The sequence below is a fragment of the Papilio machaon genome, chromosome 3, assembly GCF_912999745.1.
Source record: "Papilio machaon chromosome 3, ilPapMach1.1, whole genome shotgun sequence".
NCBI lineage: Eukaryota > Metazoa > Arthropoda > Insecta > Lepidoptera > Papilionidae > Papilio > Papilio machaon.
In genome coordinates this window covers 2,577,802-2,605,231 of record NC_059988.1, presented here as the reverse complement: position 1 = coordinate 2,605,231, position 27,430 = coordinate 2,577,802, and the positions used below count along the sequence as shown (strand labels likewise).

Sequence of the window (27,430 nt, the reverse complement as noted above, 5' to 3'; positions counted from 1 at the left end):
TCGCCTCGTCTACTATTTGAAACTTCGACTGCTATGTTGTGTTGCTGCTGCTTTTGTTTTTAATAAAATTTGCTCAATAGATAAATTGAGGAGCGTCGGAACAAAAACAACAAAAAAAATCGGTTGTGAACCATGTTGTTAGCTATATTTTTACACTTTTTAAAAAAAGTGATTTAACGGTTTTTGTTGCGACACTCCTCAATTGGTATTGGTGAAATCAATCAACTGCACAGATATACTAAAAAATTTGGGCCTCAAGGTATTAGGAATGGATGGATAGGCAAAAAAAAAATTTTAACGTTAATCTTAAACATATTTAATTATGTATTAGAGTGGAGCCGCACGCGGATGCTTCATGGACTGGGAATGCTCCAGTATCGATGCTGATGTCATTTCTCGTCTTCTTTCTCTTTAGTCTCCTTAGTCTTGGACTTATTGCTTCGCTCGCGGTCTCGGTCTCGGTCGCGGTCTCTGGAGCGGTCTCGGTCTCGCGAGCGCTCGCGTGGTCGCGGCGACCGCGACCGCGACTTGTGGCGGTGCGACCGCGACCTCGACCGCTCCCGTCTGTACGATCTGCGTTACCATTTAAAAACATTAAATTGAGGACTATATGTATATTTTAAACTTAATATTATGCACTTTAAACTTGACAGATATTCCTCTTGAAGAAATTTCAAATTCCTAATAACTGACATAATATAATGAAAGTAATAATATACTTACTTTTCCCGCACTCTGTCAGGTTTTATGGAGCGCGAGCGCTCGCGATCGCGCTCTCTGTCTCTTTCCCTCTCATCCTACAAAAAAAAACAAACATAATTTAACATTGTTAACTATTATTTTAGTTTAATAGTTGCGGTATTTGTTTGTTTGCTCATCTCAGATATAAAATTGCTATAAGTAAAGTTATTTATAATATTAATATAGCTGTAAAGTTTTTCATATTATAAATAAATAAATAGATAAATAATTATAAAGAAGAAAAAATACAGAAAATGTTATTGCACTTGGTTCCGGTTTTAAAAACATTACCATGAATGAAATGAACAAACAATAGGTTTACAGAGTGTTAAGAAGTAGTTATAGTGAAGGAACCTCGTCGCGCCTGTCGCGGTCTCTGCGGTCTCGATCCCTGTCGCGGTCTCTGTCCCGGTCGCGATCATAGCCGGGGTGCGGGTGCGCGTGCGGGTGCGGCGCGTGCGGATGTCCGCGGTAGGGCGGCGGGAAGCCGGCGGGCGGAGGCGCGGGCGCGCTGGGCGGCGGGCCCATCGCCAGCGGGCCCGGTGTCAACTCCTTTATCTCGGTCGGCGCCCAGCCCCCGGGCTCGGGATGCCCTGCGACAGACATTAAGAGGGCGCACTTAAGAATTTGTAAAATATCGCCTGATAATTTGTCAGTTGAATAGAAATAAATATACGACCGACTCAAAAACTTTAATAAATCTTTGACAGTTCATGGATTTAATTTTTTATTAACACTTTGTTGACCAGCCATAAAAAAACTCGTGATGCGCCTTTTTTTCGCATCGCTGTTGTTGTCTCTGTTGGCGACCATACATTGCAATTGTTAGTATAACACAAGCTGTTTCTCTCGCTTTTAAAACCCGCCAAATCTTTTGTTGTAAAAAAATCTATATATATAAAAGAAAGTCGTGTTAGTTACACTATTTATAACTCAAGAACGACTGAATCGATTTCACTGAAAATTGGTGGGCAGGTAGCTTAGAACCAGGAAACGGACATAGGATAATTTTTACCCCGTTTTCTATTTTTTATTCCGCGCGGACGGAGTCGCGGGTATAAGCTAGTATTTAATAATTAAAAAAGTTTTAAAAAAACGATGACGGAACGTAATAAAGAATCTTTCAATGAATAATACGCGGATTCTTTATCTGATTGATTTACAGTAAAATTGCCGGTCAACAATGGGTTAAAATATGAAAATGCTTCAGCGCCACTAGACACAGTATACGTACCCCAGGGCTCATCGTATGGCGGGTGCGCGGGCGCGTGTGCGGGAGGGTAGTAGTGTTCTGGTGGCGGCGCGCCGAAGTAGTCGGGCGGTGCATCACGTACATGTCCACCTCGCCCGTACTCACGCCGCTCCGCCGTCATCACCTGATAATCACAACACAAAGCACTGTTACACAACAACTGTTGAACTCTATCACTGTGTGTAAATATAAAAAAAAAAATTGTGAGTGAAACAAACATAAATTATAAAAATCTTACTTGAATAGTGTTCTCCCTAACTTGATAGTTATTCTGCATCGGTGGTTGCATAGCATCATCAGTTCTCATTGGACCTGCAAATTTAAACTTTCTTTAGATGTAAATATTGATACCTTACTAATATTATAAATGCGAATGGATGGATGTTTGTTTGAAGGTATCTCCGGAACACCTTGACGGATCTTGATTAAATTTGGCACAGATGTAGAACATAGTCTGGAAGAACACATATGCTACTTATTACGTTTTTTTTTTTAATTCCGCGCGGACTGAGTTATGGGCGACAGTTAGTTTATCAATAATTCTGACAAAATAAAGAACACAGTTCACATATTGTTAAATTAATAATTTACACCAACATTTACAATAATTCTATAATTATATGGGACCTATCTCAGGCCGACAACAGGTCAGATACCAGATAGATCAAGGAAGATTAAATTACTCCAGTATATAATTTGAAAGCAACAGTCCTCATTTGTGTCGAAACATTTATGTAACAAGTGTAGTTGTAGCGAACACTTACCGAGGTTACGGCCGCGTTCCTGCGGCGGTGGACGCTGGGGCGGAGGTGCGTGCAGGCCCACGCCCGCCTCACTCACGCGCAGTCGCCGCTGCCGCTCGCAGTACGCGCTCCACGTAACCTCATTGAACCCGTAATTGAAATAATCTGAATAACACAAAGTTAAAATTAGGACAATAAAAATAACTTCTATTAGGTTAAAAGGCCTTATTAGACTAAAAGTGACTTAGAAGTTTAGGTTAGAAAAGGAAAATGTCAGTTATTAAGGTAGTAAGTAAGTAAGTAAGTAAGGTATAAAAAACCTAAAATTATATCATTTTTTCATCAGAATTATTTTTTTGAAGACAATACATAAAGTATATTAAACAATGATCTAGATTAAAAAAAGAAAAAATTTCTGACTTACCAGATATATCAGCACCAGGTTTGTTCCACGGTTTGTCTTCAATAGTGTCAATGTTGAACTCCAAAGCGGGTACTCCATTAATACTGCCAGGTCCTTCGAGATCTTCTAGAGTCACTTTGTTGCCAGTAGTGGTGCCCCCGCGTGGCTTCTCACTCACTCCTGATGCCACCAGACCCACACCACGCTACAATATTATAAATGTGAATGTTTGGATGGATGGATGGATGTTTGAAGATATCTGCAGAATGTCTCAATGGATCTCAATGAAATTTGGCATAGATTTAAAACACGGTCTGGAAGAACACATGGTCTACATATTATGTTTTTTTTTATTTTCGCGTGGATGGAGTCACGGGCGACACTTAGAGTTTAATATGTTATTCAAGTTATTAAGTAGAAGAAAGAATGTCATCAAGAGGTCCAATACTAACAATCTAACAGTGAGTGGAATAAGGCTAGGGAGATGATGATGATAACAGAAATTAGGCTAAAACAAGTTTTAGGAAAGATAACTCATAAAATTGAGGTACAATACACCATTTTATACATAAACTGACAACTATTAACATATTTCATACACAGATTCACCGGATATAATTAACAATATTCAATAATAGAATAAGTTATCACTATTTTAGAAATAAAATCTTTTAAACTACTTACTTTAATATTTAAACTTCCATACTGAGGGCCAGATTTAATTTCACCAATAGTAACTTTCACATCATCACTGTCATCTGAATCTGAGTCTCCATTATCCTGACTGTCCGCATCATTCCCTTGATCTTGGTCATCTCTACCCACATCCGCAAAATGCTCATCATTGAATTGAGAATCTTCATTATTTCCATCATTTTCATCAGGTTCCTTTTCTTCATTATCCTGTAAAAATAAAAAATTATAAGGATTTAAATTGTGCTACTTATTAAGACTCAATCAGAATTACTAGATTAATAAAAGTAATTGAGTTGTAGAGAAAAGGTAATAAAGAGACCGATGATATGATTTTTTAAAGATATAAATTACAAAGCATAAAAATTGATATATTTTGTGTTGACCAAATTTCTCTTTTGGTAGCAGATATGTAAATATTGTCCTATATATTTTTTAAAATAAAAATATCGTTATCTCTCACATTAAAATGACAATAAATTTATATACACTGTGAAACTATCACTATTCATATATATTTTCTAAAATTCATAAAACAACAATAGGGTATTATAGGTTATAAAGTATACGCACCGCGGCTACTTCTGCTGATTCCTTGGGGGGTTCCGTTTTATCGCCATTTTTTGCTGTCTCGCTTTCAACTTGATCATTATTGGATTCACCATATAACCAATTATCATCATTTTCATCAGTGGGCGCAGTTTCCATTGCAGTCTCTGCCATTTTTGTTTGACACAATCAAAAAAATGACAAATCCAAAAAGTCCGTTGACAGTTGGGTTCAAAGAGCAAATTAATACTTTGACAAATCTCTCAAGAAGTGTTGCAAATGAAAATTTTTATCCGGCCGTGAATATTTTGTAAAAAAATATACTCCTCTATATACTCAGCCTCCTCGTCTCTTTTATATACTCAGCCTCTTTTATATACTCTTTGCTGTTGCTGTTTGTATGAAACAAGATCACCGGTGAGAAACCTAATAGCCGGACAGACCAGCCAGATTGGCCGGACATTTGGGTAGAAAGGCCGGACACGATCGTCAGTCGACTCTCGTCGCCGGCCCTTGGCCACTCTCGTTTGCGAAATGTAAAAAGCCTTAAGCTTTTGTTAAGTCGGACAAACCGGACACCGTTTATTTTGGCCGGACACGCAATCAAAAAGCCTACCTATGTCCGGTTTTATCCGGACGCCTGGCAACGCTAGTCGTAGCACTACTTAAAAGGGGAAAACAAATTCAAAAAGGCCAAATTGCGCTGTTTTAACGTTTTTAATATTATTCAAATGTTTGTATATAATAGACCTTCTTTATTTTATAAAAAGCACAACTTTTGTTCGAAATTGTATTCACAATCTAGAAAGGAAGTCGAATACTAAAAAAAAACTATTAATTTTTGAATATTATTGAATAGCCTTAGAACTCGCTTTAGCCATAGGGTTGCGGCCGCAGGGCGTTGATTGTCTAATTTCTTGGCCTGAAATGTTGAGCCGTGTTTTGATCTCATTTTCATTCACTCAAAGTGGACAAATATTTAATTTTAGGATTAACCTTCTCAGAGATGACTAAGTGATTTTATGTTGCTTTTTTATTATCCAACAAGAGATAAATATTTTACATAGTAAAGGAGATATAAAGAGCAAAAAAACAACAATTATGATGGTATAAATATAAATAATACTTTACAATTTACAATGCAAGAAATAATGAAGAATATCACAACTGTAATAAGCGATTAAATATGAATCAATATTAATCTAATCCATTTCTTCGTTTAGGGAATGTTTTAACTTCGACATCCTCCACCTTTTGGGCAACTTCAGCTAAGCCTTCAGCAGCCTTGGAAGCTGCAGTGCCGCAGGTCTCTGCAACCTCCTGAATACCATGTGACACCTACAAAAACAAACATCTTAAGAGCCAAGTCCTTGATACTCTTTATAGAATACTAGAGTTGCTGTTTGCCCACTGTTCCACATTTTTTGCTATTTTCTTCACTTAGTTTATATTCATAAAAATTCCTAAATAGGATAACATATTAACAAATAAAAGCTATTGTTGAAATATATATGTTACTGCAGTTAATAATATCGTAAAGGAAAAAAACCAATTATCAAAAAATTTAAATACCACTTTAAAGACAATTCCTGTCAGTTGATCAAAGTACATAGTTTTCATGTGATTAAGCAACAACTTATTCTATTTTAATTTTTCTACACAGAATATTTTACATTTATATTTTATTTAACATAAGATTTAAAATAATGTTTTCTGTTTAATATATGTTACATTAAAATAAAATATAAAAAATACTGAGCAAGTTAAACCGAGAGGAATATTTAAGAGGTGTTACCACATCAGATTCAGCCTTTACTTCTGCAGCTTCAGCATGCATCTTGTCTACAGTTTTTTGCAATTGAGGTACTTGCTGAATAGCCTCAGATTCCAATATAGGGGTAGCCTGCAATTAATTCAAGTTATTTTTCATTTTAAATGAAATAGAAAAGTGGAAATAATAATTTCACACTAATAGTGTTTATAATTACCCCATAGATATAAGACTAGTAATGAAATACCTGTTTACAGCGATGCATACAGTGACAATGATGTTTAATTACAGATTCTGCTGCTGCAACTTCTTGCATTTTCAAATTATTCTGCTGCATCTACAAAACCAAAAGTGTTAGTTCATTTTTATAATGAACTCAACAATGGAATCATTACCAAGTGATACTTACATTTTCAACGAAGTTAGGATCAGTGTAGTTGTTTAATTCGGTGGCTCTTTGCATACCTTCGGAAAGTTTTTCGTGACCAGCTGTGGCATTATTTATGGACTGAGCTGTGTTCAGTAAATTAGCTGTGGCCGAATCCTCTTGTTGACCATCAGCTGGGTTATTTAGCGCAAAACCCAATTTCGCTTCTAACTGTTCGATTCTATTTTGTAAAATTGCAATAGGATCCATTATGGTTATTTAAAAAAAGTAAAGAACAAGAGTTAGAAATGTAGTGAAAAGAATCGGAATGAGAACTATCCGAAAGAAAACTATTCAAAAATCGAATAAGAATTTGTTTTTAAAATAAGAAAAGAACTCCAAACTTGACAGTTAAGTACCGTGACGTCCAAGTAGACTTGTGTAAATCAGATGATCCTTAACCAGTTCATGTCACATAGGCTTGAATCGTTGAGTGGCAACTCACAAGCAAATTGGCAGTTAATATTAAAATCTCATCTCGATGTACTATAACTATGTGAGCTGACGAAACGAACCGTGAGATGCCTAGTGACTCGCATTTAGCAGCTCGAAATTACTCGAAACGCAATTTATAACTCTATGTAGGTACAATGGAGCTGACCACTGATGAACCGCTGAACTGATCTGCTTCATATATGTGAACTGATCTGCAGGTATTCCATTTTATTTGAGTTTCCCATGATTTCGTTCCAATTACGTCATGTGAATGAATCGTCGTCACGTCGTGTATAAACGAAACAGCGAAGGGAAAACGTTGACGAAACTATTATTTATATAATATAAAAATTATTAATTTATTACATATCTTTAATTTACTTGTAAAATTATACTAATTGTGAAACATATTATTAAAAACAGTTATAAATAAATAAATAAAAATGTTGGCCTATGTAAAATTAGTAAATTATATAAGATTTAATGCTGCTAATTACAGTAATTATTGTTTGACACACGTTCTTTGATTTGACTCTCTCTTTAAAATAATTTAATAATTTACTTATATTGTAATTCAGAAATAGGAATTTATTCGTCATTTTAGTGCACAGAACGGTGAACATTAGTTGTTTTTTCTTCAATTTTGTATTTCTTGGTTATGGTTTCTTCGTGTTTTATTTTTAGTGTATGTTTGTATACCTGGCAACTGGTGTTTATAAGTCAATGTCATCCGTGTTATTTTGTGTCAAATGTCATTTTTCCATGATGTTATTTTAATAATTCTAATATTAAATATTAATATAAGAAACTAAAAGGACTCACATTAACGTATAATATTTTAGGCAACGATAAATGATTCCTATTTCCAATAATTTCAAATTAAACAATAATTAGTAAGAAAAATTTAAGAGTTAATTTAATTATTAGGTATATAAACAAATATTTAATTAGTCTAATATAATGGATGAAGAATTGGGTGAACTAACTGAAAATGATTTCATTGTTCCACCCATAAAATATGAATGTAAGTGAATTGTAATATTGTGCAATTGATTTTGTTACCTCTTAAAATATCTCCTATATTCACCTTTAAATTTAAACTTTTCAGATTTGGATCATACTGCTGATGTTCAGTAAGTTACAAATGTTTAAAAAATTAATATTGTTAGTTTATGTTGAAAAACTATATTTTTTATCCAATAAATTAAATAAGTTAAAGAAAATGACTGCTGGGTTTGTATAATACTGTTAAAATATTGTGACAAATTTATAATAAACTTATGACTCATCATAAATCTTGTAATAAATTGGAAGAAGAGAACCAACTATTTTATTTTACTTCTTTGTTTATGTGAGTGAAAAAATATAAAATTTTTGCCATATGTGTAGAAGGGTAATGTTTTTTTTTATTGAAGTAAGACTTAGTACTTAATTATAAACAAACAAAACTAGTTAGTTTTCATAATAAAATAATACAGTTATTAAATTTTCATATTAATTGATAAAATTATTTGTTTATGTCGCTTTGTCCATATTTTATTTGTTTCTTTCTAGGCTACATGCTTGGGGTGATAGTCTTAAAGAAGCATTTGAACAATGTGGTATGGCAATGTTTGCCTATATGACAGAGATGGAGTATGTTCAAATCAGAGAAGTGCACACCATAGAGGCAAATGCAGATGACATGATGGGACTTCTCTATCATTTTCTAGATGAACTGTTATTTCTCTTCTCAGCTGAACCGTTTCTGATTTGTAAGAAGTTAGTCATAACCGAGTTCAATACGGAAGAATTTCGGATAGTATGCAAATGCTATGGTGAAGAGTTTAAAATCGGCACACATCCTCAAGGGACTGAAGTCAAAGCAATTACATATTCAGCAATGCAAATAATTGATGAACCCAAAGATCATAAGTTTGAAGTTTTTGTTATTATTGATATTTGAGATTATCATAATATACTATTTTTTTATATGATTAACGTTTCACATTTGTGGTATTTCAATTTACCCTTTTTATCGTTATTTATCTATATATATAAAAGAAAGTTGTGTTAGTTACACTATTATTAACTCAAGTTCAGTCGAACTGATTTAGCTGAAAATTGATGGGGAGGTAGCTTAGAACTAGGAGACGGACATAGGAACTTTTTTATCTTGATGGCATTTTTCTTCCGCACGGACGGAGTCGCGGGTAAAAGCTAGTTTTGTATAAAGGATTGTGGGCTCGAATCTTGTTATTTAGACGTTAAATGTGGTGCAGTAACTCTTAAGCAGTATTTCCAGTCTAGCACATAAAAAACCTAGCAAGGATGTTCTTTATAATATTAGATAAATTATAGATTCTAATAATATTACATTTTATTATTAAAAAAAAAAAAGATATTTTCATAATAAAAGAAATCGAAATGGTCTAAACTTGAGAAAATCAAGGTTGAAATAATATTTTTTTTTCGTATTCAAAAATGCAATTGAAAAGCTCATTAAATGAAGCAAAAAATCCAGTTGTTTAATTATTTAAATCTACAATGTGATGACCAGATAATCGATTTCGAGGTACTGCAGATCCACCATTTGGTCAAAAGTCAAACAAGTCACTATATTTAAAAAAACATTTGATAAATTTATCAAAGACATGCATAGGTAGAAATATTATATTTCTGCAATCAGAAACATCGACTTTTTTTAATGTCCGCTTTGCATGGAATGCTCTATAAGCTTCATTATGTTAGTTCTGTAACATTATACTTACATACACAAACAGACTTAAATGAAAAGACAATGTTAACGTAGCTACTACCAACTAATATTTCACAACTTGTTTTCTCTGCATCGCGAGTTCCGAATAAGTGGCGTTCTGTTTTTGTATCAGTACAATGTACGCGATGCATTTGTATTTAAATCTTGATTTTAGTCAACCCTACCTAATTGCTGCTGTTTTCTCAGATGAACTTCTGATTTTAAGTGATCACTGCCATACCACATTATTTTATTCGTTAGTCTGCGATTGATAATTGGTTTGTATGGTTATGAATATAGATAAAAATGTATTCAGAAAACTTAACGACGAAAAAAACATACTGATGACCACCGACACAATTTGGACGACGATAAAAAAAATCGCTCTTTGGTTTGAACTTGTGCACTTCGGTTTGGAGTAAAAAACGGAACTCGGAAGGACGCAAACACTTTTAGATTCTCCAGTTTTCTTGTGATCTAGGCACATGTTTTTATTGTTACTTTAAAATAGTCACTTAAAAGACATTGATCATTATATTTCATAGACCCCCGCATTCAACCCACGGCAATAGTTTGAATGCTTAATTGGACTGAAAATCATAAATCTACACAGCCACCCTCCTTACGGAATACAAATTAGAAGGAAACACAATTAGTCTTTTCTTCACCGGGTTCCTTAAAGCATGACAACGCAGTGTTCTATTCATTGTTTGCTATAGTAGTATTAAAGAGTGACAAAGTCCTAGAGTTAGAGGGGTTTAAATTCCCGGTACCTTTCTACGCTACGCAGTTATTGTGCCCTCCTACTCTGCCTTTTTCCTTACAGCAAGGGCATCAGCACAAGGCTACTTAAATTTTCGAGCCCTCACATTCATGCAATAGCTGCTGTTGGCTCTACCACTCTTAGATTTTATAAAATTATTAGCGATAAAGATGGTGGAGCGGTTCGCCCTGGTTGCCTATGACCTGGGGGGATAAAAATCCCAGCATAGGGGGATAAAACCTCAGTGATAAAATCTTCCTAAGGGTGGCAAGTGACTAGATCTAAGTCCTTTTTTATAATATGTGTTTATTGAATTTAAGATGTGTCGTATTCTTTAGTTATCCCAAGTTATTGTTTGGCGTGACTTTAATGATGAAATAAAAAGTAAGTGTGAATTATTTTTTTTCAACTATTATAAAGAATCAAATTGATGTTACAGTGGTCGGTTAAAAAAGTATGTTTACTTGTTGTCATGGCGCCTTGGTATTGGTTTTTTAGAAACCCGTTAATTATTTACCAATGGCACGTTTTATAGAAGACCCGTGGTTTGGATATTAGATGAATCTTACTAATATTATAAATGTGAGTATTTGTATATGTTTGTAAGGCCTATGCCCAGCAGTGGGCAGATAAAGGCTGTTGATGATGATGATGATGATGATGAGTATTTGTATGGATGGATGTATGTTTGTTAGGAGGTATCTCCAGAACGGCTGCAAGGATCTCGCTGAAATTTGGTATAGATGTAGAAACACAGTTTGGAGGAATAAAAAGTTAGTTTAGATTTTTAGAATTCGCGCGGTATTAAAAAAAAAACTCTTACAAGTTAGGACGGAGTTGCGGACGACAAATACTGTAAAATATTTTAAACTCTTGATATTTTTCTTTATTATCTTTGTCTCAAAAAAGCCTGTATCCAAAAAATCAAACAAACCGCGAAGTCGCAAATATTCCGTTGTGTTCCGTTCGACGTCCGAAATCCATTATGTTTTTCCGAAAATTAGATTTAAGCAGATTTATTTTTTAAATAAATGACCACTACCGTAGACTATTCAAATTACAAAAGAACGCTTTTTTATCATCAATTTTAAATGTTTTGAAAATACTGGTCATTTTAACAAGGCCGACACAATTAATCTATGGATCGGTCATAGATAGAACTCAGAACTCCCCTTTGTCTATGAAAACTTCTATTTTCTATAATCATTTCCGTTATATTCGCGCGTTCATAATCATGACTTCCTGTACATACGAAATATTTGAAATCGGTAATTATAATTAGAGTTTGTGAATTATATTATGCGAGCGATAATTTTAATCCAATTTTGCAAAGGTAAACAACAATTAAAACAAATAGTAACATATTTATTTTTAGTTATTGTAAGACTATATTTATACTAGTTCGTATATGTCTCAAATTAAAGTTTGTTGCTTTTATACTCAAAATTACATAAAGGATCGTTTGCATGGACAAGCAGAAAAATTAATATTTCTGATTATGGAGAACTGATTCTTTTATAAATATAATAGATATATGTTAAAATTTAAAATATAATATTTATCAAAGGTAAGATAAAATATTTACGATAACGATTCCTGTTTTAAGGTCAGTGTCTTTCTGTTATCCTCATCAGAAAAAGGCACTACTACACCATACTAAATTTAAAATATATGTAAAATTTAAACAAACCAACCGGACTTATTGTATGTTTTTATTTGTTAATTTGTTAAAGTGAAATAAAATAGAAATGTTTATGTTTCGAAGAAATAGAAAGTTTCTCCGAGTTATTTATTATATTGCAAACTTATTTAGATATCAAGAAAAATAGTATACATTGTAAAAAAAAATATAAACTACTTAAAAGGTTTAAGCATACTACTACTACTACTAGGTGCTTTAAATTCATATTTTATAAACGTTCGTGGCGGTAAAACCGGTCGCCTAACGAAAATTCAAAATTCGTTATTATATTTTTTATGGCTTCTCAAACGAGGGGAGGATTTGAAGATCGGCGTCGGCTAGGGGTAGCTTGGTCGGCCGCTTCGCGCCTGCGCACGTAGTTCGCGCCACTGCTACGTCGCTTGCAAGCCAGATGTTCTGAAAAGCTTCCTGTCGTCGTTACGTTGCTCTTCATTTTATCTTATAAATATAAAATGTGGAATAGACTACTCTTTTTTGTATTTTGTTTTTAGTGAAGTTCTCAGTGAGTTAATTAATATGTGTACGATAATTTGTGATATTTAACTAAATTTATCGGCCTCGATGTCCACGAGTTCACTCGAGACCAACAAAGCGGCGGACATTTTATTTTGAGTACTCGATAATGTAGCGTTTGCGTCGAAAACATTAAATGTCGTTTTATGGTTCTCAATTCGGATATCGTTCGCTTACACCTTTCGTAAGTATTACAATTATTAAACGTTTTTTTTACTCATTTATCTGATGTGTGTACGTATCATTTTGGAGCGGTTGAAAGCAGGAGTTACCGCTAGGTCGTCGATATTTTGGGGAAAATGTCGTTTGAAAAAGTGACGTAAGCAAAATTGGGCACATGCAGGTACTGCTATAGCCTTCATATATTACATAAAACTTATTATAATTTATATCGACCCGCTCCGCTTTGGAGGCTTCTCACCTGTGATTTCCGCGCGCACGGCGCCCCTAACCTCTTCACTAATTTAATTGTGATACTTACGTTTTATCTTTTTGCTATTATCATATTGAAAAGATGGTCATGTCTAGTTTTTGTGAACAGCGATGCCGAGGGGGGTGAAGCGAGGGCAGGCGGAGGGCGAAGCAGAGGTGGTGGTACGCGTCGGGGCGTCTCCGTCGCACACCACGCTACTGGAAGACAGCCCCAGTCAGCCCATCAGCTACCACCTTCTCGACCATGGTTATGGAGCTACGCCACAGCACCAAATCAGGCGCGAGGCGCCCTCGGCACCGCCAAAGACGTCTGAAGTAAGTTATTAAAACTTTCCTCAGTTTCCATATTTACTAAAGTCATAACCATGACCTTACAAGTTAAATAAAAATTTGACCGTTTCAGCTGCACTTGGTGATACATTTCACCATCTAATTTTGCTATATTTTTCTCCTAATATGGTCCATAAGGTAACGCATTCTTTATCACAAGTTTTGACTGTATTAATCAGCAATATTAGAATAATGGCTATCCTTGTAACATGCTTATTTAATCCAACTTAAAACACAACTTCAACAAGAAATGTAAATCAAGGAAGCCAAATTTTATATTTCAAGCTGATATCTGAATTTGTTCTCAAACAAAAATATTTCAAATTCAGTATTTTCAAGTTTAGGGCCCAGCGAGAGTCATCTTGATTTCACTGTGATTTAGGTCTTTACAATACTACTACTATATCAAAGATAGTTTTAGGTAACCAATTTACTTGCAAGCTATTGACCCTCACCTCACCTCATCCATACTTTGCCTCCTATGTAATATCTTATTACAAATGAAGTGTACACTATCAACTCTAATGAGAAGCAGGTCGCACAGATGTAAAAAAAAAAAAGAATTTTGTGGAATTCAGGAAACAAACTACTTCAATTCTATAATCCCCTTTCATCAATCATTTTGTAAATTATCATGTTACCAGTAACATGAAGTGACATACACAAATTAAACAGATCTTAGTCTTTTAGTGAAATGTTGAATAATTGGTTCTAAGTTATTGTTTTCTTGACCATTTTGCATATAATTTAACGCATATTATCAATTAATTTTAATTGACATTTAAAAAATCTTTTAATATTAATCAATTTGTTTGGTTTCAAAATGTTTTAGGTTATTTAATATACCATATAATTATGAAAGTCAAATCTTTTATTGTAAATTAAAATGGTCATAGTTTTAGAAACATTTTGGTCACATTTAAGGTCAAAGACCCATTGGAGGGCAATGAACTGACAAGTGGAATTGAGATTTTACATTAATATCAAATTTTAAAAAGATTTCAATGGCTACTCATGTATAAAGTTACATCATAATGAAATAATTGTACATATTTTAATATTTATTTATGAGGAAGTATAAAAACTTTTTAAACTTAATATTGTAGAAAAAATCAACAGTTGTTCGGTTTCCATCTTAACTTCATATCCTCTATTATTATTTGGTTAAAGATTTAAAATGCTTTACTTTAAAAATAAGTTCTGTTCCTATTGTGACTTTTCTTAACTTGATAATAGTGCATTAGAAACAAGACAAAGGCATCATCATGTACTGTCACCACAATGTAATAGTAATACCCAGCATGCTGAAAAAGCTGACAAAATCATTCGAATTTTTAGGTTTTGGAATGATTTGATTCAGGGTATGGTAGTGATCTTTGATGTTTAAGTCCTTATTAAGAGATATATGAAACATTTTTTAGTAGTACTACTTGCTTATTGCCACAATATTCTATATTTTACATTATCTCTTCCCCTTAGTTCCAGTGGAAATGTAAGGGATATGAAGTTTAGTGAAAGATGTGGGTTTTTTGTTTTATCATAGCCTGATAAAAACGTTTTATAGATTACAAAACTATTTTAAAGACTTTTATGGTAATTTTATATCTGTTCTCTGTATATGTGATAAGTATTGCAGTAGTATTAATTGGTTATTGTTTCTTAATACTTATATATTCTACAAATAAACATGTTTACATGAAATAATTTTACACAGTAACCTTGGTTTTCTCCCTTTAAGGTAAAACATTGGCTAATTTGTAAATGAATTATGCCATTTGTTGCTTATAGTGACATTTTGTATATTATACTTGAAGTTGAAAAATATTCTTGAACTTTTAATTCTTACTTAATCTAAAAGAGAGACATTTCCTGATTTTCAAAGAACAGAATTAAATTTTATTATTTCTACAATGGTTGATGTGATACATCTTTTAATTAATGCCTTCCTGAACAAGTAATTTATAGTTCCTTGTGCATGTAGTACCTATAAATGGAGGTCACATGACATCATACTTTCTTCTAATGTAATTTCTAACAGCAGTCAAATTTGTTATCTCTTGATGAGTGGGCTTAGTGGCCAGTGAAGGGACAGTTTCCGTGACATGAAGTAGGTACATTTATTATGGAAAATTCAAGCTATCGTCAAAATGTTACGAAGGGTAAAACTAATTATGAAATCAGCTGGAGGTCTAACCTTAAACTTGTCGTTTTCGTGTAAATGAATTTAAAAATAGCGTTGGACAAGTGTAGTGTGACACATGTCGGCAGTGAGTCGCCGGCGGGATGACGAGCTGCGCGACGCCATGTGGGTAACCCATGCGGACACGTGGCCCAGGTACATGTATGCGCAAATCAGTCAATGCCCTCTCCCTGCGACTAATCCCTATAACCCAGGGGTGACTTACCCCTTGGACTACAATATAACGAGTAACACAACCTCTCTCCATTAAATCGATCCTTGGAAAGATTTCGCTCATCATTGGTACAGATAGGATATTCGTCACTATATAATTCGCCTATCAATTATTAACGTAAGATCACAGAAAGGGCTAAATTGATTATGTTAATCGAGAATTTTGTTTAAGGCAGGGGTCGACGTTCTTGCCGCGGGCCCGTTAGCACATCTGCTCCGATTTACTGACGGTGGCACACATGGGCACAAAGACTTGTGAGACCCGCAATTCAGCGAATTAACAATAGAGCGGCTCGTTCACTATTAATAATAACAAAAATTTTAAGATAAGAAATTGGCATTCTTTTGCTGGAGGTCCCTTCCGAGAGCTCGGCAGCTTTTGTGTAGATTCTAATTTATGTCGTGCATTGTGCCGGTAGGTACCCTCCCCACACACTTCCTTACGCGGGGGGCTTTGGCCCTGACGTTTCGAATTTAATTTGTTGCATCGAATCATTGAAAATATATCTTGCATCTATCGCGCACATTCCATTTCATTTTTAATTCTTTTGCCAAATTATTTTAATTAACATACAATTGAGTTGCTATTTCCACGATGTTTTCGCGATCAGTAAATTGTACAGTGATAAGACTATTATATTGAATTTAATCGTTTTGAATCGTCATGATCTTTGCTAATCGAGTTGTACGAGTGATATTGGAAGATTCTTTTTATGTTGGTACTGGCCTCATTATAAATGTAAGTAATCCTTATTTTTGTGACGCAGTTTATGACTTGAAATGTGCACTATGGTATGAAAAATAAATATTTGACACTTTCCAATGCTTGGGCCTGTTTTTCACCAGACAGACATGTGCGTGTTCCCGACGGAGTCGGCACATTATTGTTCTCACCGGCTTTATAACGCGTTGATATTCAGCTGTTGTGTGACATTCATTTAACTCTCTGCCCTTGTAATTAAGTTAAATAGTTTTGTGCATTTTGTGCGTTTCGCAATTTTAATATAAATTCATTATCAGTTAAATATTACTCGTTCACTTTATTCGTTGCGTTTTTATTTTTTATTTTTAGATTTTTGGGCCATAAATATTCACGATAATTTTTAAGTCTGTTTCATACCTCGTTTGTTCGATGTTAGGTTTGTGTGTTTGATTTCAAGAATTTTTTACTTTTAGGGAATGGAAAGGGTTTAAAGGATGTAACAAAAACCTGGCAAACATTATACCGTTATCCTCTACCTGCTATATCCTACGTTCTTCAGATTTATCTTATTCTCGCTGTAGGAAAAGGCGAACGTTACTGAAGCATACACAAATTGTACCTATCGTTATTTTTATAGCTGTACCTGCATTTCTTTGTAGCTAATTCGGTCAAGGTCTACTTTCTAGAAGCATACGTCGCTTCCAAGCCTGACATTGTTATCCGTTGAAGTTTTATGTATAGGTACTTGACAAGCGAAATAGTCATAACTAAATTGCGAGGTCGAATAACTTACAAAATTATATTACAAGGGATACAACAGAAAGTTTGATAGCAACATACGGAGTTGATTTTATTTTATTGTTTTACTTATGCAATTTCGTAGAAGGAAATTATAGAGAAGTAGTACATTTGATGGTAATTAAATGATTACAAAATATAGGCAACATCATCTTCCAATCGGGACACGCAATAGACAGAGACGGGGATAGCTTCCGTTCCCCCCCGAACGAGATAGGGTGCGGCTTTCCCTGTACATTTTGCGTGAAATTTAGCAAGCGTATGTTTCTTACTATGAATCTTAAAATACGCCGAAAATTAATTTGTCTCATAATGCTGCTAATCTTTAACAAATAGTAAGTTAATGCATTTTTGATAAAAAAAAACAAGAGTCCTTCCTCTTGCAATAGCATTTTTATTCTGCTGTATCCTAATATGAGAAACATCTCGCATACTGTCATATAATCGTATAGCTGCGCGCCACGTGGTTGCACTTTGTACTAGTGTCTGCGTTATCGAAACAGAGTGTTGAATCTTTAAAACCAATGCATGTTCCTTTCCTCTGTTGTGTGAATGTTTTTCATTTACGGAATCCTTTTACCTTTTATACACACTGAGTTTTCTGCCATAACCTCCATATTTCTAAGTATGATTTAGTTTAGAAACTTTTGCATACTTGTGACCCAAATAGAAAAGTGTTAATACTGTTGCAACCAAGAATGCTGCATACGTAAATAAATCATTGTCATACTAAAGTATGAGCTTTGATACTTAATTGAATTTGTAAATATTTTTTGATATTAATTAGGTCTCCTTTGCCTCAACTTTACCTTGTAACCAAACTAGACCTCTCTGTTTATTATATTGTGTACCATTTAAAATGCTGTGTTTAAGTTATGACGTGTTCTAAATGGTTTGACCGACTTACTACTATCGGTTCATTCAGGTGCATCTATGTTGTATAAAAATTATATTTACTTGCCTTGCCCTATAATAGTATTAGTTCCGTCAGTCACGAGGCGCGAGTCTCTTTTGCTGATGCTGCGTTATGACCTATTGCTAACAGCAATCCATTTAAACTTAAAATCACCAGTGTCCGCAATAAGATGTTACGTCACGCCACTGTAAGAAGATTTATGTGTTTTCAAGTGCGGTAATGACATGATTTTTATAATGGAAGATTTAGCTTAGTCCGTTGTTTACATTTAATAAAAGGAAACCTTTTGGTGATAAAAGTGAAAAGAGATGATGAAAGATTTCCATCTAGATTTTGACAACGGATATCACCAATAAAGGCAATTACTTGTTATGTAGAGTGTAGATTGATGCCTCGAATAATAATTCCATTTAATGCTGTCTGCTTCCTAGTTCCACGGCATATTACATTTTCATATAATAACTGATACGTGATAAGATTTATGAGTTTATCAGGTGCAAGCCAATTTTATAATGTATCTAATATACTTATGCATAAGGTATGCCTTCTCATTTTTCCATTTAGGATTCGTATTCAGAACCATAGTCGTATTTGAAATCTTTATTCGATGATAAAATTTACGGTTGTGGTAATCGAACCGGTTACCCTACCGGATTTGGACAGTCGTCGTCAGCTCTGACTATACGACCACAAAACTTGTGCACAGGCGGTGAAAAGAAGACTGAACCTGAGTGAGAGCAGTTCAGGCAGTCAGGGGCACGTGGTGCCGATGAAGGCAGACTTTAAAACTCCAAAGCAGAAGCGCGTCAAAGTGCTCACGCCCTACAGCCGACCGTCCAGTTCTATGAAAAAGTACACAGAACGCTCCAGGTACAATATTTTTCATCGAGGTAGGTAAATTTATTTCATAAATGTATAGGTAAAGTTAGTTTTTAAATACGAGGGATAGTATGGGTATCAAAGTGGCGAAATAACAAGATGCGGATAATATGGTACTTGGACGGTCGCTGAGTTTGATAGTTTAAGAAATCCACTGCTGAGCACAGGTCATATTAGCATAAGGTATGTTAGCATAAGGAACCAACGCAAATGAATGAAGAATTAATGGTTAATTTTAATGTAGTTTCTGATAATTGTTTCAGGTTTGACACGTCATTAGGTTTACTTACGAAAAAGTTCGTCGCGCTCCTCAAGTCTTCGCCGAACGGTGTGCTTGACCTGAACATTGCTGCAGAGCAGCTTTCAGTACAGAAGCGTCGCATATACGATATCACTAACGTATTAGAGGGTATAGGAATATTAGAGAAGAGATCGAAAAATAATATACAATGGAAATGTGGTAAGTTCGCTTTCTTTCATAATCTGTCTGTAATCTTTAAAACCACCTGACTTAGTATTCACACTATTGTAGTTCAAAATAATACTGAAGAATTAACCGTAGGTAAAACATCTTATCTGATGACAGTTTGTAGAAAAGACCGAGTTTTCGCCTCACTTTTTAGCTTAGTTAAATGGTTAATGTGAACATCATCATACCAGATACACGATTATTTACTATGAGATAAAAGCTCTACTACTCGATTGTTATTATGAAGAAACTTATTTATTTATATTGGTATTTTCTCGCTCCTATGGTACATGTACTATTTACCACATGTAATTTATTCTTTATCGTTTGTACCACGGTTTAAACGTCGTGAGATAACTGGCGACATCTGCTTTTCACTTTAAATAATAGTTGAACTGCTGCGCTGTACTTTTTTCTACTTTCCCACGTTAATGTTTAGTTTATTGTAATGTAAACAGGTTTGGCTAATGGAGCAACGCCCTAATTTTTCCAGAGAATGGCTTTTAATTTTTTTCTATTTTACTTTAAATAAGAACAGTACAGCTTCAAAGAGTTCATGTTTTCAATGCTTTAAAAATTACTTAGGCAGAACTCCTTGTCAACTTTTCATTTTTATTAGCTTTCGCCCCAAGACTCCGACCGCGCAGTATTACAAAAAACATAATTAGTACTCTATTTGTTCTTCCAGATTATGTTTTACATCTATGCCAAATTTCATCAAGATTCCTATAGATACCCTCTAACAAACATACATCCATCTAAACTTTCGTATTTATAATATTAGTAAGATATCTACCATTCGTGTCGGTAGAAAAAGTTTGAACTAGAACCTTTACTTCAAACTTTAAAGATACAAATCTAATTAAAATGGCAAAATTTGATTTAAAACTTAAAAATTCTTGATTTATGTAAAAGTTTAATTTAACGTAGGGAGTTTTTAGATATTGTGGTGAGATGCATTAGTGGCAAGAATGCGGTGGTTGGTTGTAGGAGTGGGCGGCGGCGCGGGCGAGGAGGTGCGCGCGCGGCGACTGCGGCGCGAGGTGCGCGCGCTGGGGCTGCGGGAGGCGAGGGCGGCGCGCGCTGTGGCGGTGGCCGAGCACGCCCTGTCCCGCCTCTCGGCAGAGCACGGCGCCCTCGCCTACATCACCTACGCCGACCTGCGCTCCATAGATGACTTTAGAAATCAAACCGTCATACCAATCAAAGCGCCGCCCGATACTAGGCTTAGTGTAAGTTTCAATTTTGTCCTCGCTAGCTGTCGCCCGAGTTGGAGTTCCGAAGCACCTCGTCGCTCTTATACAGAATTTGTATAATGAAAACCGTTCCTTCGTCAAGATAGGGTCTGAATTTTCCAATATGTTTCAAACCAAAAGAGGAGTAAGACAGGGTTGCATCTTATCGCCTGCACTCTTTAACTTATATGGAGAATATATCATGAGGAGGACAATCGATAACTGGGAAAAGGGATTCCCCATAGGCGGAAAAAGATTATCGAACCTCAGATATGCCGATGACACCATTCTCCTGGCAACATCAATGGAAGAAATGACGGAATTGTTTCAAAGACTTGAGTCAGAAAGCGGCAACGTCGGCCTCGTCGTAAACAGAGCAAAGACAAAGGTGATGATAGTGGATCGAGCCGGAAACTTAACAAATTTAACCTGCAACATTCCTGGCATAAATGTCGTTGATCGCTACATATACCTAGGATCCCAAATTGACAATGAAGGCAAGTGTGCTCCCGAGATAAAAAGGAGGATTGGTATGGCTAAAGATGCGATGACCCGGTTAACCAACATATGGAAGAAAAGAGGAATCGGCATAAAAACCAAAATCAGACTGATACGAGCTCTGGTATTCCCTATCTTTCTGTATGGAGTGGAGACGTGGACAATCCCAGCCCGTGAGAGACAAAGGATTGATGCATTTGAGATGTGGTGCTGGAGACGCCTGTTAAGGGTACCGTGGACTGCGAAACGCACCAATGCATCAATCCTGACCAAGCTCCGTATAAAAACACGCCTCTCCACTATATGCCAACAACGAATTCTATCATACTTCGGCCACACAATACGCAGAGGAGACGAAAGTCTAGAAAAACTTATTGTCGTTGGCAACACTCAAGGAAAAAGACCACGCGGCCGCTCACCAACAAGATGGACTGACCAAATGAAGGAGTTGTCGTCCACAAAATTTTATACCGTCGTGAGAGACGCGCTGGACAGGAGCCGGTGGAGGCATATCATCCGCTCCAGATACGACCCTGCACATGCTGACCACGATCCTCAGAAATGAGGGACCGACACAGAGAGAGAGCTGTCGCCCGCGAATCCGTCCGTGTGCAATTAAAAATAACTTTAATTGGTAGCCTATGTGTTCTTCCAGAGTATGTTCTACATCTATGCCAAATTTCAGCAAGATCCATGCAGCCATTCTGGAGATATGGTAACAAATATCCATCCATCCATCTAAAAATTCGCTTTTATAATACAATACTTTTTTTAGGATTGGAACTTTTGATATGAGTACATTTAAAAAATAATGGATCTTATACAAGTAGAACATATTGTCTATTTCAATTACAGGTACCCCATCCTGACGAGAAAGGCTACATGATTCATTTGAAGTCAATGTCGGGAGAAATCGAAGTCTACCTCTGTCCCAAGGACCCGCCTGCGTCACCTCCATCATGTATGTTTCATATCCATGTATCTAAAAGTTGCATCAAAAAGTTGAAAGAATTAAAATATAACTTGAGACAAAGGATGAGGATATTAAAAAAAAAGTCACTGTCGCAAATATATGAAATATATATTTGTATATTATTTATATTATATTGTGTACTGTACATAGTAAAATCATTGTATAAATAGACATATTATATTTAATTATTTTTTTCAACAGCTGGCCTCCTACCATCCGATCCACTTTTGGAAGACAACAAGGCGCTTCTGGCGCCGCTCATAGCGCAAATGCAGTCTCGTCCCTCTAGTTCTATTATAGCTGATTTTACGTAAGCAAACATTACATTTATTTAATGCAATCAATTAGTTTACTTAACATAAATTTTCAAGAAACCTCAAGAACATGCGCTAGGTATTACAAAAAGCACACGAGGTCAATGAAGAATGTTTAATTTTGTTTATCTAGAACACCAATAAAGCGGGAGTGCGAGGAGCAAGGGTCGCGCAGCCTGGTGGTGCGCACGCCCTGTGTTACCGACCCCACGCTACCGCTGGCCGCGTCACTTGGTGCCTCACTCAGCACCACGCTCGGCACCTCGATGGCCTCGATCGGCTCCTCACTTGGCACCACGTTAGGTGCCACGCTCATCGCGGGGCTGTCCACGCCCGTGCGGCATCCGCCCACCTCACCCACTCAGTCGCCCACGTTGCTCTCCACACCCGATAGTGAGTATACCACTGCATATTGAAAGTACTGTCACATCACAGAACATATGAAGTAGTATTAAAAATTAAATATTTTAACGATATAAGGTATATAAACTTTTATCTTAATAGCTTAACAATAATCTGATTTCTTTGGACCATGGTGGTATAAAGTTTTTAACAAATTGTCAATCATTAGCCTTTCCTTTTAAATACGGAGAGTCAACACAGTATATACTCTTCCATACATCTCTATTAGCCGTCATATCTCAATTCTCTTCTTACGCATATCCTCTTTCACACGAACCATCCATACTTTCTTCGGTCTTCTTCTACTAACAAACAAATAATCTAATATATAAAATTCTCGTGTCACGGGGTTCGAACTTGAACTCCTCCGAAACGGCTTGACCGATTCTCATGAAATTTTGTTAGCATATTCAGTAGGTCTGAGAATCGGCCAACATCTATTTTTCATAACCCCCCCCCCTATTTTTTAACTGCGCGCGGACGGAGTCGCGGGCGACAGCTAGTATTATCAATAAAATCGCTTATGATAATGAATGTAATTGCAGTGGGCGGTGCGCGGGGACGTCTACGTAACGCGTTGATAGCAGACAGCGATGACTTCGCCCCCATCATGGGCGGCGGCCGCTTTCAGATGCAGACCGAGGACCAGGAGTCAGGTAATCACTAACTCGCCAAACATACAAACAACAAAACTTCACTGGGTTTTGACTGTAGTGAAACATGTATAAAATACATTTTGTCATCTCTTTCGTTCCCTTTGACAAAATAATGACTACAATATGTAGTAATACAAATAAAACTGCAGTCGTAACCTAATATTACTGTAACACAATGTATGTATACTTTTTAGGCTTTTTAAATTGCACAGATTGGTAACACGTGTACATTATATGAATTATATCAGTGGTGTTCTTAGTGGAGCATGACTGTTAGTGATAAATATTAGTAAATTATTTAAATATTTTTAAATTTTTTCTTAACTATTATTCTGTATGAAATTAGCATTTTGCATGGAAATAGTGTCAGAACTTACCATGTCAAAAAGCTTGTAATTATTATTATTGTAATTTTAATTAAATATTTAATTATTAGTTATTTCTTTTCTATTCAACGCTAATGATCTACTATCTATTTATATCATTCAATATCTAATTAAAAAATTTGCGCACTAATTGCAATAGTTTTGGTGGAGGAAACAATTTCATTTGATAAGCCGTAGGGGCTTCTTTCAATGCCAACTTTTCATTGGTTTTAAAGGGTCTACATATTAATCATAGGTGAAGGGATGTTCATTATATTTCATCATATTTTGTGGTTATTAAATAATTATTCTAACACTTCTGTCGACTGATGATTTAGTTATATTGTAATATTTTTTGATCAATAATGTAAATATTTATTGATAATTTGTAATCATTGTCATCAAAGACAATGTTTTCCAACAGGTTTTGAAAGTAGTATCATGATGATGGAAGATTGTATGGGGGATTGTCGCGTCTTGTGGCTAGGACTCGGCCTGTGACTTGTGTGTCAGTGTGTCACATCACAGTCAGAGTTCTAGCTCCACGGCGCGAGCGCTCGCCTGACGCCGGCTGACAGAAGATGTGCCGGAACACTCGCGTTTGCATGCTTTTGTGTCATATCATACCCGTACCTCATTCTCATCCCGGCTTTGTCATACTAACTTGTTAACTGTCCCCTGGTTATTGTCAGTGATGCTAGAGTTATATGCAAAGTAGTAAAGAAAACGTTTGGATTGAAAATTAATATTTATTAAATATTATAATTTAGCAATAGGTTGAAAAAAGAATGAAGAATGTTAGTAAGTTATTTAAATATAAAGATGGATTGAAGCATGAGTGTGTCTTTCTATTGAAGATTAAATTTGTTTGATCAGGATTAACTTACTGTAAAGTGTACAGTGTCTTTGTAATTTTTCTTTTATAATGAAACACACTGAAGAAATCCATTACCTAAAGTGAGTCTCTCTAGCAATCTCTAGCATCACTCTCAAGCGAAACTCATCTCATTTTATGTGCATTGAATGTCGATTTTTAAAACAGTAATGTGTCTTTAAATTTTTTTTTTTAGTAACATTACATGAACTCAAAAACTATTTTCTTTAAAATTTGATCACTTTGTTATTATCTACCGTTATTTTTACATAATATTTCATAACCACTTAAAATTAAATTCTACTTTGCACTTAAAATTAAACATGCGTAATATTTTATTTAAAGTCATTATTGCCTAACATTTCTACAATCTATGAATCGGGCTATCGCTCTTGAGTTGTGTCCAAAACGTTCTTTCACTCATCAAATGTCATTCACTTTCACCTTCATATTTACCGGGACCGTTTGGTGTGAGCGTGGTGCGGGTGTGTGGGGGGCGGGCAGTGGGGGGTGTGGGGGAGTGGGGCAGTGGGGGGAGCGGGGTAGGGGCCGTGTCGCGAGCTGTCTCCCGTGCGGCTCCAGTGCGCGCATGTAGCACCATGGGATTCAGCTCACGGCCGGTTCCACTAACAGCCAACTCATCTACTAATACCACCGTAACAAGCCATCGACAACGTAACAACGCCCTCATTCTAACAGCGTCCGCACTATTGACAGAGTTCTGTCTTCTTGTTGTTCACCTCAAAATATCTTCTCGATATTGTATCACAATAATTGATAATATTAGTATCACATTTTCTATGTTGTAGAAAGTTGTAGTATTTTTAACTTATCGATGTTTTAAGATACGATATTTAGAGGAAATTTTAATTTAATTTGTGTATCAAATAACTTAATAAATCACAATTTATTTGGTTATATTGTGGTTTTGCTGCCAAATGTCGCTTATTGTGATGTAACATAATGCTTTGCCTATAAAGTCGCTTGACATTGAGCGCTTTTATTTATGTATAAATGATAGTTAATTTTACGACAACAATTTGGAAATAACTTATAATTCTAAATCGTGTGTTTATTTGACGTTTAACTTTTAGTTATAATTTATACTTAAGAGATTTCTTTGTGACATGTTCTAAAAAGGTGCTTGTTTATTCATTACTTATTGTAAGTTACAGTATCGTGCAGTTTTATTTTTTATGTACATATAAATCTTGTAATTCTTGTATAACTTGTCTTATTATTGTTAAATCATGCTACCGTAAAATTAATGTGAAATATTAAATTTAAAATGAAGTCACATCTTTACATTTTAGAAAATATTTTTATTAATTTTCGGATAATATGTTTTTCTCACAGTGAAGGTACAAAGTGCAAAATAAGATAATGAAATGTTAACCACTTGGTTTTCAGAGCCCTTGGAGCCGTTCCTGGCGCTGGAGCCGCCGATGTCTGGCACCGACTACGGTTTCTGTCTCGACCACGACGAGGGACTCTCGGAACTGTTCGACTTCGAGTTCTAGTTCTGATACTCATGGAACTGTTACGATTTCGAGTTCTTCACTCACAGAACTGATCGTTTTGGAGTTCTAGCTCGTATTCGGAACTGTTCGACTTTGAGTCTTGTGTCATCGGTAGTATGGTGCTGTGTGGACTGCTCGTTTGAAAATGGCGGGACCTTGATATGAACGTGAAGTAATAGCAGTATGAAAAAGGTACGGCGTTTGAAACGCGCAACCGATGTCGTGTCGTGTAGGAATCATTTAAATTATCACTCATCTTTGTCCACTTTTCATTTTGTCCGACTGAGAAATATTCTAATTTAATTTGATGTCTGAATTGAGACAATTTTGAATGATATTATCATTACATATTCAATATCATAACCGCACAGAAATCTAACAAATGTTTAATGTTTTTTTTTCTTTTTTAAAACTATTTTATTTCAATCCTAATTTGTTGTCTTGATTATTATTGTAACTAAACTGACTTATACGCGGTACAGTACAGTAGCAAGACAGATTGGTTATTTGCCTTTGTATAGACTTCAAATTACATTATTCGAATGTAAAAATTGCATGATCTGATGCGTGATGTCATAGTTAAGTATAACTAGGTTAGATTTACATTATGCCAGTACAGTAAAATAGCACTGGCTTGGTATGGACTGTTTTGGCTCACTGGTACCATATGGTATTTAAACTATGCCAGTTGTATGCCAGAATTAATTTTAAGCACTACTGTCCTACAGTACTGGAATAATGTAAACCGGACATTACAATTGTAAATTGTCGCAAACGTACGATAAATCAACTATGTTTTGATACATGAAAAATTAGTTTATTAGTTTTTTTTGGTATTTGTATACAATCTGGTAAACACAGGAAAGTAGTGACATGAGATGTGCTATTTTAACATATTTTAACTTGGTAATGACGTTTATTTAA

The 27,430-nt window shown here is 35.4% G+C and overlaps 4 protein-coding genes across 4 annotated transcripts; 2 read left to right on the top strand and 2 right to left on the bottom strand.

Annotated features, from left to right (window-relative positions):
- Positions 1 to 313: 313 nt before the first annotated feature.
- Positions 314 to 4,602, bottom strand: LOC106707780 (pre-mRNA 3'-end-processing factor FIP1). Its single transcript, XM_045686419.1, has 9 exons — positions 4,406 to 4,602; positions 3,824 to 4,042; positions 3,161 to 3,344; positions 2,758 to 2,901; positions 2,232 to 2,305; positions 1,976 to 2,117; positions 1,096 to 1,334; positions 724 to 797; positions 314 to 573 (listed from the first exon to the last, which is right to left on the bottom strand). Exons 1-9 carry the CDS (start codon positions 4,553 to 4,555, stop codon positions 390 to 392), a joined length of 1,410 nt encoding a protein of 469 aa, XP_045542375.1. The 5' UTR covers positions 4,556 to 4,602; the 3' UTR covers positions 314 to 389.
- An 887-nt stretch (positions 4,603 to 5,489) lies between these two features.
- On the bottom strand, positions 5,490 to 6,915 carry LOC106707876. The gene is made up of 4 exons (XM_014499323.2): positions 6,562 to 6,915; positions 6,400 to 6,489; positions 6,177 to 6,284; positions 5,490 to 5,719 (listed from the first exon to the last, which is right to left on the bottom strand). Exons 1-4 carry the CDS (start codon positions 6,787 to 6,789, stop codon positions 5,579 to 5,581), a joined length of 567 nt encoding a protein of 188 aa, XP_014354809.1. The 5' UTR covers positions 6,790 to 6,915; the 3' UTR covers positions 5,490 to 5,578.
- Positions 6,916 to 7,920: 1,005 nt separating this feature from the next.
- Positions 7,921 to 8,979, top strand: LOC106707781 (protein archease-like). The gene is made up of 3 exons (XM_045686479.1): positions 7,921 to 8,038; positions 8,123 to 8,147; positions 8,569 to 8,979. The coding sequence occupies exons 1-3, from the start codon at positions 7,975 to 7,977 to the stop codon at positions 8,957 to 8,959; spliced, it is 480 nt and encodes a 159-aa protein (XP_045542435.1). The 5' UTR covers positions 7,921 to 7,974; the 3' UTR covers positions 8,960 to 8,979.
- A 3,501-nt stretch (positions 8,980 to 12,480) lies between these two features.
- On the top strand, positions 12,481 to 26,869 carry LOC106707875 (transcription factor E2F4). The gene is made up of 10 exons (XM_014499322.2): positions 12,481 to 12,913; positions 13,271 to 13,476; positions 19,028 to 19,191; positions 19,464 to 19,660; positions 20,660 to 20,901; positions 22,258 to 22,363; positions 22,577 to 22,685; positions 22,823 to 23,082; positions 23,637 to 23,747; positions 26,397 to 26,869. Exons 2-10 carry the CDS (start codon positions 13,273 to 13,275, stop codon positions 26,504 to 26,506), a joined length of 1,503 nt encoding a protein of 500 aa, XP_014354808.1. The 5' UTR covers positions 12,481 to 12,913; positions 13,271 to 13,272; the 3' UTR covers positions 26,507 to 26,869.
- Positions 26,870 to 27,430: the final 561 nt, after the last annotated feature.